This window comes from Pyrus communis, chromosome 6, assembly GCF_963583255.1.
Source record: "Pyrus communis chromosome 6, drPyrComm1.1, whole genome shotgun sequence".
NCBI lineage: Eukaryota > Viridiplantae > Streptophyta > Magnoliopsida > Rosales > Rosaceae > Pyrus > Pyrus communis.
The window spans coordinates 2,243,253-2,255,462 of NC_084808.1; the positions used below are offsets into that span (position 1 = coordinate 2,243,253).

The 12,210-nt window shown below is 43.0% G+C and overlaps 1 protein-coding gene across 1 annotated transcript; it reads left to right on the forward strand.

Moving 5' to 3' along the window:
- The first annotated feature begins 286 nt into the window (after positions 1-286).
- On the forward strand, positions 287-1,337 carry LOC137736586 (gamma-glutamyl peptidase 5-like). Its single transcript, XM_068475829.1, has 2 exons — positions 287-613; positions 792-1,337. Exons 1-2 carry the CDS (start codon positions 287-289, stop codon positions 1,221-1,223), a joined length of 759 nt encoding a protein of 252 aa, XP_068331930.1. The 3' UTR covers positions 1,224-1,337.
- Positions 1,338-12,210: the final 10,873 nt, after the last annotated feature.

Below are 12,210 nucleotides of genomic sequence, written 5' to 3' on the forward strand. Positions count from 1 at the left end.
GCATTACCTTTTATTTTTCGTTTTAGTTCCTTTGTAATTAAATTCAGAGAAAGATTATAATATTATATGTCACTTGATCCTTGTGTAAAGATTCCGAAAAAATTAAAAAACGAAAAACAAAGCAACTCCGGTTCCTATATATGGGAGCAATTGCTTTGCTTATTTTCAAACAGCAAGCTCCATACATTCGGCGCATATATATTTAGCTAGCTACTTACCAGAATTTCAAGTTGAGATATACATATATATCTTGGCTGGCTTGTTTCTTGTTTACTCAAAATCAAAGATGAAGGCTGAGAAGGAGAGTGGATCTGGATCATATGCACTTCTGCTGGCGGCAAGGGACTCAGACTATGTGAAGAAAGTGTATGGTGGGTATTTCAATGTGTTTGTTGCAGCGTTTGGGGAAGAAGGAGAGAGGTGGGACTTGTACAGGGTTGTAGAGGGAGAGTTTCCTGGCATGGATGACCTTCAAAGCTATGATGGCTTCGTCGTCAGTGGCAGCCCGTATAATGCTTATGGCAATGACTACTGGATCATGAAACTCTGCTTTCTCTTGCAAACTTTGGATGCCATGGAGAAGAAAGTCCTCGGAATTTGCTTCGGTCATCAGGTACATATATATATAAATGTTGACATGTACCTAGGTTATTACATATACATACATGTTCTGGTAAGAGAATAGTACTACTTATACTTGCGTTTATTAATTTGTAGCATATACTTCAATCTAATTTCACGTTACGTACGATGACCAAAAGTTGAGTATTACTTGCTTTGTCCTTGTATAGGTGTTGTGCAGAGCACTTGGAGGAAAGGTTGGGAAAGCTTATACAGGGTGGGATATTGGGCTGAGGAAAGTGAAGATAGTGAAGGACTTGGCTCCATTCAGCTTCCTTAATTACTTGGACGACATGCCGCCTGCGCTTTCCATCATTGAGTGCCACCAAGATGAGGTCTGGGAAGTTCCTTCAGGTGCGGAGGTGATTGCGTACTCGGACAAAACAGGTGTGGAGATGTTCACCATTGGAGGCCACGTTCTGGGCATTCAAGGTCATCCTGAGTACTGTAAGGACATTCTTTTGAATCTCATCGATCGCCTTTTCAACAGCAACTGCATAGAGAAAGGTTTTGCTGAAAACGCAAGGTCTGTACTGCAATTAGTTGAACCAGATAGGAAGTGCTGGGAGAAGATCTGCAAGACTTTTCTCAAGAGAAGATAAATAACCATGCCAAACGTGCATATTGCGTGGTGTAATTTGAACTCGAAGTGTATAATTATTGAAGAGGAGGGCACGAAATAAACAGTGCGTCGCCGGTTCTGTCCCTCATTTTATTCACGGTTTTTGGGTTTTGTACAGTGAAGTGACTATTTTGCCCTTGATCGTGTTGGTCGCGTGCGTGGAAGATGTTGATCTTCCACTTTTTATTTTCCTCTCCTTTTTTCCACTTTTTCTTTTGTAAATTACATTTTATCCCTTCATATTTTGGATCGATTGCAACCTCATATAACATCTTTAAAACATTTCGTTTTCGGACATTTACTTATCATTTTATTTTAATTCGTACATCCGTTAAAAAATTTGTTAAATAAACCTTATTAAGTAAACCATTAAGTGATACTGTGACAAATATAAGATCTACATTTATATTGACGTGATTACCAATTTTATGCTATGTGGCCAAAAAAAAAAATCTATGCATTTAAAAATATAATAATTTATCCTAAAATAATTAATTAAAAAAATAAAATAAATAAATAAAACCTAAAACCCATGTCTTCCCCGACCCGTTTCTCCTTCTCCTCCACTCTCTTCACCTCTCTTCCCTTCTCTTTCCCCAGATCAACGCTGCCCCCTCCCAATCACCACCGCAGTGCTCTCTCTCCGATCTGTCTGCTTCTCATGGAGGTCCTCTGTCACTTCCCGATCTCGCCGTCTACCGGGCTGATTTCCCTTCCTCACAAACCACAGTATCTGCGCCACCTCCCTAGGCTTCCACCTCTCCCAGCGCAGCATTTTCCTGATGGGTTTTCCTAATTCCCTAGTATTTACTATATATTTAATCAAATGGTAAAGAATCTTATTTTCTATTTCTGTTTTTTCTTTCCGTACTGTTTGGGAACCCTGTAAGCCATGAAAGGAGGACGCAAATATTCCGATCCCAGTTGCAATAAGATTGGAATAATTTTGCATGTTAGATTCATTTAATGCAATTATTAAATGAATAATAATCCACCCAAATGTGGAGATGGGTTATGCTAATATCTCTTGGTAATATCTTTTAGTTGTTGAGTTAATTAAAAGATATTCTCTTGTGGAATATGTTTGGATAGTGGGCTTGGCTTAGCCTCCAATAAAGCAGCCATTCCTTAGCATGCAAGAGTAATTTCTCGCTCACACGCCCTTCACACAAATCTCTTCTCTCTTCCTATAGAGAGGAATTTCTCCCTCACAAATCTCTTCCTATCGTTCGATTCTACAACCGGTTTGATCCCTATGCTAGAACAAGTATGTAATCTAACCAGGTTAGATGCAACCTAATTCTATAAATTGTGGCATTCGTGCTTGTCAATGGCTAAGGCGCGCAAGAACGAGACGATCATACAAAATTCATCAATTCCGTTAGGTATAACCTAGGCAATTTCCTGTCTATTATCTCATATATTTCCAACATTCCAGTTGAACGTTTTGGATTTTAAGATCAGGACGTTCGATAGTAGTGGCATTGCTGGTAGTGCTTAGTGGGATTGTTGAACTAGAATCCCAAGTCTTTTATTCCTATTGTGAATATCAAATCTTTGTTCTAAAAACAGCATGTCCTCATGTAGAAACTGGCGATTTTGCTCCCATAAGCAGAGCGCGAGCGATTAATTGAAGTGTATGTATGGACATGAGGAATAGGGTGTTTAACACAATGCCTAGTGTCATGCAATAATCATCAAAATTTTGAGATGTAAATTCATCAGCATTATATCAGGTCGAATTGACTTAACAAGATGATCTAGGAACTGTGCTCGTATTTTAATTATGTGAGCAAGAAGTCTTGCAAAAGCTACATTTTGAGTAGACAAGAGGCAAACATTTGACTATCGTGTAGATGCATCAACCAAAACCATAAAATATCGAAATGGTCCACAACTTCTCTCGAGATACAAGCCTTGCAAGAGTTATCATTTGATATAGCAATATGCCTTCTCAATAATGGATGCCCATTAGAGTTGGTAATGATCCTACGCATCATGGTGGATCTTGGATGGCCAGACAGTCATGCCAAAGCATGTAAATTTTTGGATCAATGAACTTCTGGTTCATGACATTATGTGCTTCAGTTGTCTCTATGTATGGATAATATAATCCACTTCATAAACCGTGCAACTTCTCCTATGTACACTTTTGGGTATCCTCAGTATTTACATTTTTTGTTTCAATATGGTATCCTTTCAAATGTATGTCTTAAGAACTCAACAAATTTCTTATTTTTCTCAACAAAAAAAAAAAAAAAAACAAAAAAAAAAAAAAAAACAAAACAAAAAACCAAAAAAACTCAACAAATGTTTTGTAGATTGATTAACGTATAACACATTTTGTATGGATACTATTTCCACTTGGTAACATAACTTCACTTTTCCTGAGCCTTTAATTACGTCTAATTGGCCAACTATTGTTGTTACGATTACTTTTGTAAGCATTATGCTTGAGAAATATTTTCGCTCTCAAGGTATCGTATATGTAGTTGCACAGTCTACGAGATAAATATCTTCGACATTGTTCTTATTTTGAGAACAACCATAATTTCTATCCATGCTTTTTGAGTAAGACAATCAGAGTTAAAACAATCTATTCATAATAAAAGGGAAACTATAATGTCACTTTTATTGAATTTGGAATACAAGCTTTAAACGACAAGTTCAAGTAATGAAAACAAGAGAACATTAAAAATAAAGAAGATTTAATTGAACTGATATAAATGAAAAGTGAGGATTTTGAACCGTGTTCTATTGATTAGTGACAACATAGAACTAATTGGTCAATTAGAAAGAAACAATCCATGTCGAATGAGATGAATGAAACAGTGGGATATAATGTCGCCTTATGGCAGAAGGCTTCTCTCATACTCCGCTATGATTGATTGTGTGACATCCCGTCCCGGGATTATTAAAACGTACGTGTGGAATTACCATTTTGCCCCTAGTGTGTTTTTCGTCACATTGTGGGGTTGTTTTGTGTGTGGTGGCATGTGTTGGGCCACACACACACACCTGCACCTACACTGTCTCTCATCACCCTCTCTCTGTCTCTGTCCCGTGTCTTTCTCTCTCTCTCCCTTTCTTCTTCCTCTTCTTCCTTCGACGTACGGACAAACATCAAAACCACCCAAATCATCACAGATCGAGGAAACCAAGGACACCATTCAACTCGTGAGGTCGAGGCAAGCTTAGCCATACCCTTTTCAAGTGAGAAACACATCGTTTTCACGTCGATTCAACAATGGCCGATTTTTGTACTGTTCATGCAAAGTTTGTACTTTGAGTTTTAGGGATTTCTGAGCTTGTGGTTATGTTTGTGAGGTTCCCAGGAGCTTGGGAGTGGTTCGTTGGGTGAATTTGGACGTCGGGATCGTCCTGTGCAAAGTTGGCCGAGTTTTGACCTTGAAGACAGGTATAATTCCTTGATTTTTAGGCCTTAAAACTGGTCTAGCGTTGTTCTACTAGTCCTAAGCTTCATTTTGGTATAAAGATCGTGGAAAATGGTTGAAAAACGAAGGAGAAAACTTAGTTTGAAAATTACCCAGTTTTCCGGCGCCGTCGCCGGCGCCGGCGTCTCGCCGGAGAAGAAAGGGGAATATTCCGTTAGACTTAACGGAATATTCCTAACGGCAGTTGACGGCGTCAGTTAAGTATAATGGAATATTCCGTCAGGTTAAAGGAATATTCCTGACGGCGTCAGTTGACGCCGTCAGTGTGCAGTGCACGTGGCCGCGCGTGGGAGGCGCGTAGGGCCGTGCATAGGACGGCGCGTGGGGGCGCGTGCGGGGTCCAAAAATTATTTTAAAATTATGGTTGTGATCCTGAGGTTGTGTAGAGCACGTTGGTATATTCATATGTCCATTTTGAGCATTGTATGAGAAGTTTTTACGAGAAATGGGTTATGTGCTTTAAAGTTAACGTTTTTATAGTTGTTTCGCATTTAGGTGACACGTACCCCGAGGACGAGCGTGGTCACGCGAGGCAGGGGGGCTACGACCCTTCCACGTATCAGTGAGTGGGCTTTTGGTTTTCCGTATATACCTATATACTATATTTTCCCAGAATTTGAGTAAATGTTTATTCATTATGCCATGCATTACATTATCGTTTTTCGTGCATCGTTGAGTACGTTATTAGTTGCATATATTTATACTTATGCATATTGGGTGCTGTGGACGCACAGGTAAGTGCCAGGTAAGTGGTATTCGCATTTACATTCAGCAGTAGTTTGAGATGTTTAGAGAGCTCATAACCTGCACCCCCGGTGTTAGTGCTCCCGCCCTGAGCAGGGCACAGGCCTTCACGTGATGTTCACCTCTCGCACCTTAGGCTCAGCTTGGATCCAAGCTAGGTGCACAGGCCTGTCGTACAGACCACATTAGGTGGTTCCGACTCGTAGGTGACCCGCGATTATTCGCCCAGGCTTCACGTGATCGTAGCACTTATTTACACCCAGTCCTGTCGTACAGACCACTTTAGGTGGTTCCGACTCGTGGTCAGGTTCAGATATTGAGATTGAGATTAGAGCTCTATATGCAGCCGTACAGGTCACGTTAGGTGACTCCGGCTGCCAGATTACACGATGTTGATATGATTATACCTGAGCACTTGCATATCTTTATGAGATGTCGGCATGGCATATTATCGAGCATATGGCATATATTTGAGCATGCTTAGCACATGTACTATGCGTATATATATTTTCTGGGAAGTATACAGGTTTTACGGCGAGGGGTTAGAAAGTATTTTATAAATGGTTTTCGAAAGCTTTGTTTTTGCCCACTCACGCTTTTGTTTTGCGCCCCTCCAGGTTCTAGTTGCTTAGCCGTTGCGATGGTTTCCCCAGAGGGCTTTTCGGCGTTTCTGACAGACACTCACCATTGTAGGGTCGCCTTCGAGCGTACCACTATTGTCGTTTCGTTTGGACTGCTATAGACCTGCTCTGAATTATTATTTCATTTGTGCTAGCACCTGTTCTAGGACTTTGTATGCTAGTTTTAAATTATTCGTACCTTTATATTACTACTTTTTTTAGCTTCCGCACGTGCACATGGCTACGTCACCTTCGTGTGACGGCCAGCACGCTCCGATCTCGGTCGGGGTGTGTCAGTTTGGTATCAGAGCCTAGGTTTGGCAGTCCTGTGTCCTAGTGAGTATTCTAATGATTTTGGTGTCTTCTGTCAGAATTATGCCTCCTCGTCGGGAACCACGTCGTACTTCCGAGTCTAACTTCCCCGATGTCGCTCAGTTGGGGGAAGTCTTTGCTACAGCCCTTCAGTCAGTGATGCGCCCTCCCCAGAGGACTCCTCTGGAGACTATGTATAATCTGAAGTTGGATAAGTTTAAGGGCAGTGAGGGGCATGAGAATGCAGAGCGCTGGCTAGAACACGTAGAGAAGACCTTCCGTGTATTGCATAACCAGGGAAATCTCCCTATGGAGAGGTGGGTCGAGACGACCACATGGTTCCTGGATACTGAGTCTGCAGCTTGGTGGGAGCAGGCGCTTCGTAGGTTGACTCCAGAGCAGAGGACGGATTGGAATGTTTTTACAGATTTGTTCAAAAGGAGGTATGTGCCCCCTGAGTACATCGATAGAAAGAAACAGGAGTTTACTGAACTGAAGCAGCGGAAGATGTCGGCGAATGAGTACTACCGCAAGTTTACGGATTTGTCTCGTTATCATCCTGATGTCGCTGGTAATCCGGCAGAGATGCTCCGTTTCTTCCGCCAAGGTACTAAGAAGAAATGGCGTTCGATGGCGACTGCTGTCCACAGCGGGACTTACCAGGACTTCTATGAGATATTGTTGAGGATCGAAGACTCTGAGAATATGTCGAGCGATAGTGATGAAGGGAAAGACGGCAATTCGAAGAAAGACGACAAAGGTAAAGGTCAGGCATCGCTCGGGCCTCGTCAAACTCAGAACTTCAAGAGGGGTGGTGCTAGCTCGAGTTCTTCGAGTGGTGGCTTCAGTGCCACTGGACAGGGTCGTGGAGGTAGATTTTCTGGTGGCGCTAGAGGCCAGAGGCAGGGCGATGGTGGGCGAGGCAGAGCCCCAGTTTGTCGCAGGTGTAACAACCGGCATTTCGGCGAGCGTAGACGTGGTAGCAGTGGTTGCTTCACGTGTGGACAGGTGGGACATAGAGCGGCGAATTGTCCCCAGGGCCAGCAGCAGCAGAAACCGCAGCAGACCTTTATGCCACCACCTGCACCACTTCAGCAGATCCAGGGTCCTAGTAGTTACGGCCAGGCGGGCCGAGGTGGTGCTTACCACTATCAGGGTGATGCTGTCCCTTATGCTCCGGGGCAGTATCAGTACCCCCAGGATCCCTATTCCCAGGGTGGCTATCCTCAGTATTCGGGCGGCTATATGCCGTATCCTCCAGCTCCAGTAGGTGGTTCTCAGTGGTATCAGGGAGGACAGTATCAACAGGGGGAGATTGCCACTAGCAGTGCAAGGTCTTCGAGACAGTCGGGTCAGCCCAGTCAGGGGCGTGGTGCTCAGGGACGCGGCGTTCAGGCGAGCAGAGGCCGCGGCGGGCGTCAGCAGGGACAGGGGCGTCTTCACAATATTTCTCTGCAGGACGCACAGAACAACCCAGACTTGATTATGGGTACGTTGAACATTCTTGGTTGTTTTGCTAGAGTCTTAATTGATTGTGGAGCTACACATTCCGTAATTTCTCATACATTTGCTCAAGTGACGCAACCTCGCCCCACACCTCTAGGGTACGATTTAGAGTTCGCTATGCCTAGAGGAGAGAGATGTGTCGTAGATTGTGTTTACCCAGGGTGTCCAGTGATCGTAGAGGGTGTTGCCTTGTCAGCTGATCTTGTCCCGTTAGATATTGTGGATTTTGATGTGATTCTGGGCACGGATTGGTTACACTTCTATCGTGCCAACATTGACTGTTACGGGAAAGTAGTTACGTTTCACCGACCTGGACTACCTGAGGTTACTTTTGTGGGTGAGCAAAGTGGGGTGAGACACGGCGTTATTTCGGCGCTGCGAGCGAAAAAGTTATTGTCTAAAGGCTGCCAGGGGTACCTAGCACATGTGGTGTTGGATGAGGCCGCTCCTAGTAGAGTTGAGGATGTGAGAGTGGTCAGACACTTTCCTGATGTTTTCCCGGAGGATTTACCTGGTTTACCCCCAAATCGAGACGTGAAGTTCACTATTGAGTTGCTTCCAGGTACTAATCCTATTTCTTTAACTCCTTATCGTATGGCTCCCGCGGAGTTAAGGGAATTGAAAGTTCAACTGCAGGAGTTAGTGGATAAGGGATTTATTCAGCCTAGTACTTCGCCTTGGGGCGCTCCAGTTCTGTTTGTGAGGAAGAAGGATGGAACTTTGAGACTGTGCATCGACTACAGGCAACTGAATCGGGTGACGATTAAAAACCGTTATCCATTGCCTCGTATCGATGATTTGTTCGATCAGCTGAGAGGTGCTTGTGTGTTCTCTAAGATAGACTTGAGGTCTGGTTACTATCAGCTGAAGATCAGTAGGGATGATGTCCCTAAGACGGCATTCAGAACTCGTTACGGTCATTACGAGTTTCTGGTTATGCCATTTGGTTTGACGAATGCACCAGCCGCCTTTATGGATTTGATGAACCGGGTGTTCCAACCTTACTTGGATAGATTTGTTATTGTCTTCATTGACGATATTCTGGTGTATTCTAAGTCGAAAGCGGAGCATGTTCGACATCTTACTTTGGTGTTGAAGAGGTTGAGGGAACACCAGCTATATGCTAAGTTTAGCAAGTGCCAGTTTTGGTTAGATCAAGTTGCGTTCTTGGGGCACATCATTTCTGCTCAGGGTATTTTGGTTGACCCTCAAAAGGTTGCAGCTGTAGAAAGTTGGGAGCAACCGCGAACCGTCACCGAGGTGAGAAGTTTCCTTGGGTTGGCGGGGTATTATCGGAGATTCGTTAAGGATTTTTCAGTGATTGCCTTGCCGTTGACAAGGTTAACGAGGAAGGATGTTAAATTTGAGTGGGATGAGAGGTGTGAGCAGAGTTTCCAGCAGTTGAAGCATTGTCTCACTCATGCACCTGTTTTGGCACTCCCAGACGATAGTGGTGATTTTGAGGTTTACAGCGATGCTTCTTTGAATGGTCTGGGATGTGTACTGATGCAGCATGGTAGGGTGATTGCTTATGCCTCGCGGCAGTTGAAACCTCATGAGTCGAATTACCCTACACATGATTTGGAGTTGGCTGCTATCATCTTTGCATTGAAATTGTGGAGACACTATCTTTACGGTGAGAAGTGCAGGATCTTTACAGATCACAAGAGTCTCCAATATCTTTTTACTCAGAAGGAGCTTAATCTTCGCCAGCGGAGGTGGTTGGAGTTGCTCAGCGATTACGATTGCACGATTGACTACCATCCTGGTCGTGCGAACGTAGTAGCTGATGCACTTAGCAGGAAGTCTCAGGGTCGCATTAATGCGTTGTACGCTAGTCGTATTCCTCTTTTGGCGGACTTGCGTGCCACGGGAGTAAGGTTAGAAGCAGAAGACCGAGATGTGGCTCTACTTGCTAATTTTCAAGTTAGGCCAATACTTGTTGATCGGGTGCTTGAGATTCAGGTAGCTGATCAGGAGACTCAAGAACTTATTCAAGCTAGAGAGCAAGGAAGAAGGCGAGACCTCAGAGTTCGTGATTCAGATGGTATGTTGATGCTAGAGGGTAGAATGTTCGTGCCTAATAGTGGAGAATTGAAGAAAGAAATTCTCGATGAAGCACATATCTCGGCTTATGCCATGCATCCAGGAGCTACTAAAATGTATCATACCATTCGACCGTTTTATTATTGGCCGGGTATGAAAAGGGAGATAGCCGAGTATGTGAGCAGGTGTGCTGTTTGTCAGCAGGTTAAAGCAGAGAGGAAGAAGCCGTTTGGGTTGTTGCAACCACTTCCCGTTCCAGAGTGGAAATGGGAAAATATCACCATGGATTTTGTGTACAAGTTGCCGCGTACACAAAATGGTTTTGACGGCATTTGGGTGATAGTTGATCGACTCACTAAGTCGGCTCATTTTATTCCAGTGAGAGAGAAGTATTCTTTGAGCCGTTTAGCGGAGTTGTTCATCTCGAAGGTTGTGAAGTACCATGGTGTCCCTGTGAGTATTGTTTCGGATCGTGATCCACGTTTCACATCGAAGTTTTGGGTAGCTTTTCAAGAAGCTTTGGGCACGAGATTACTTTACAGTACGGCGTATCATCCACAGACAGACGGTCAGTCAGAGAGAACAATTCAGACCTTGGAGGATATGCTGCGAGTTTCGGTGTTGCAGTTTGGTGATGCTTGGCACCAGCGGTTAGATTTGATGGAATTTGCCTACAACAATAGTTTTCATTCGAGCATTGGCATGGCGCCATTTGAGGCCTTGTATGGCAGAGCTTGTCGCACACCGTTGTGTTGGTCAGAGGTTGGAGAAAGAGTTTTAGTGGGTCCGGAGATTGTCGAGGAGACTACTCTGAATGTTCAGGTAATCAAGTCTAACTTGAAAGCAGCTCAGGACAGGCAGAAGAGTTTAGCGGATCGGCATGCTACAGACAGAACATATGAGGTCGGAGATTGGGTATTTCTGAAGCTTTCACCGTGGAGAGGTGTTGTGCGGTTCGGAAAGAAAGGGAAGTTGAGCCCCCGGTACATTGGACCATACGTGGTCACAGAACGAGTCGGTGAGGTAGCTTACAGGTTGGAGTTGCCTCCGGAGTTGGCTAGAGTGCATAATGTTTTTCACGTGTCTATGCTCCGACACTATGTTGCTGATCCATCTCACGTGTTACCTCCTCAACCGTTAGAGATTAACCCAGATTTGACGTACGACGAGGAGCCGGTAACGATACTAGATTGGAAAGAGAAGGTTCTGAGGAACAAGACAGTGAATTTAGTGAAGGTTTTGTGGAGAAACCATTCAGTCGAAGAAGCTACATGGGAGACAGAGGATCGGATGAGGGATTTGTACCCTCGATTGTTCTTTGACTACTAAGTGATGCGAGCATTATACGCATACAAATTAAACCCTATTTGTGACAATTGTAGTAATGATGTAAGTAGGGATCGTTCTAACCGGGGATTAACTAGGGATGCTAAACACTTGACTTAAATAAATAAAACTAACTTTTAAAACACTAAGACAAACTTAAAAGACTCAAAACAAGTTCAAAAGACTCCAAATACTTTAAAAACATAAAATAAGACAAATCAAATGATTAAGACTTAACAAAATAAGGGGGGGGGAAGTTTGATTTGACGAAAATTGAAATAACAAAACAAGTTAATAAACTAAGCAAATTGTAAAACGAATAAACGTAAATATGAATGTGATGAAAATATGGATGATGGAATAGCCAAGGGGTTCTTCTCCACACATGTTACACTTGCAATACAAGATTGATTTTCGGTTGGTCTTTCGATAAATTATGAAACTCAATGCTCCAAGTTAATTAGGTTCGCTTAAATTAACTTTCAGATTTCCCTAGATTCATTGGATTGAATGGAATACGCATTACAACCAAATTATTCTTAATCAAAGTCCCTAACTATGGAATACGCATGATAGAGACATTCAACAAAGATCATTAAGTTCAACGGAAATCATAAACATCGACGAGGCATTCGTTACTATGGAATACGCATGAAACTTATGCCAAGAATTCGTTTAACGCGATTGTTTATAAGCAACCTCCACTACTTGTGAATATAAGTTCATAACGATTAGGTGAAACTCACTTATATTCTAGCGTCATATTCATGCATGAAAATTAAGCTTGCAATCTTAATGAACATACATAAATAATTTATCAATCAAACAGTTAAACGAATTGAATCCACAACTTATGAAATACCAACCAAAAGTAATCAATTCATATTGCAAATATAAACATAGTTTCGAATCACCCCCTAGCTAAAGGGGGTTTAGTTCCTCATAACTTTGAAATCAA

Coding starts and splice junctions, on each gene's coding strand:
- LOC137736586 (XM_068475829.1), top strand. CDS start 287: ATGAAGGCTGAGAAGGAGAGTGGATCTGGATCATATGCACTTCTGCTG. Junction 614..791: donor GAATTTGCTTCGGTCATCAG/GTACATATATAT, acceptor GTCCTTGTATAG/GTGTTGTGCAGAGCACTTGG.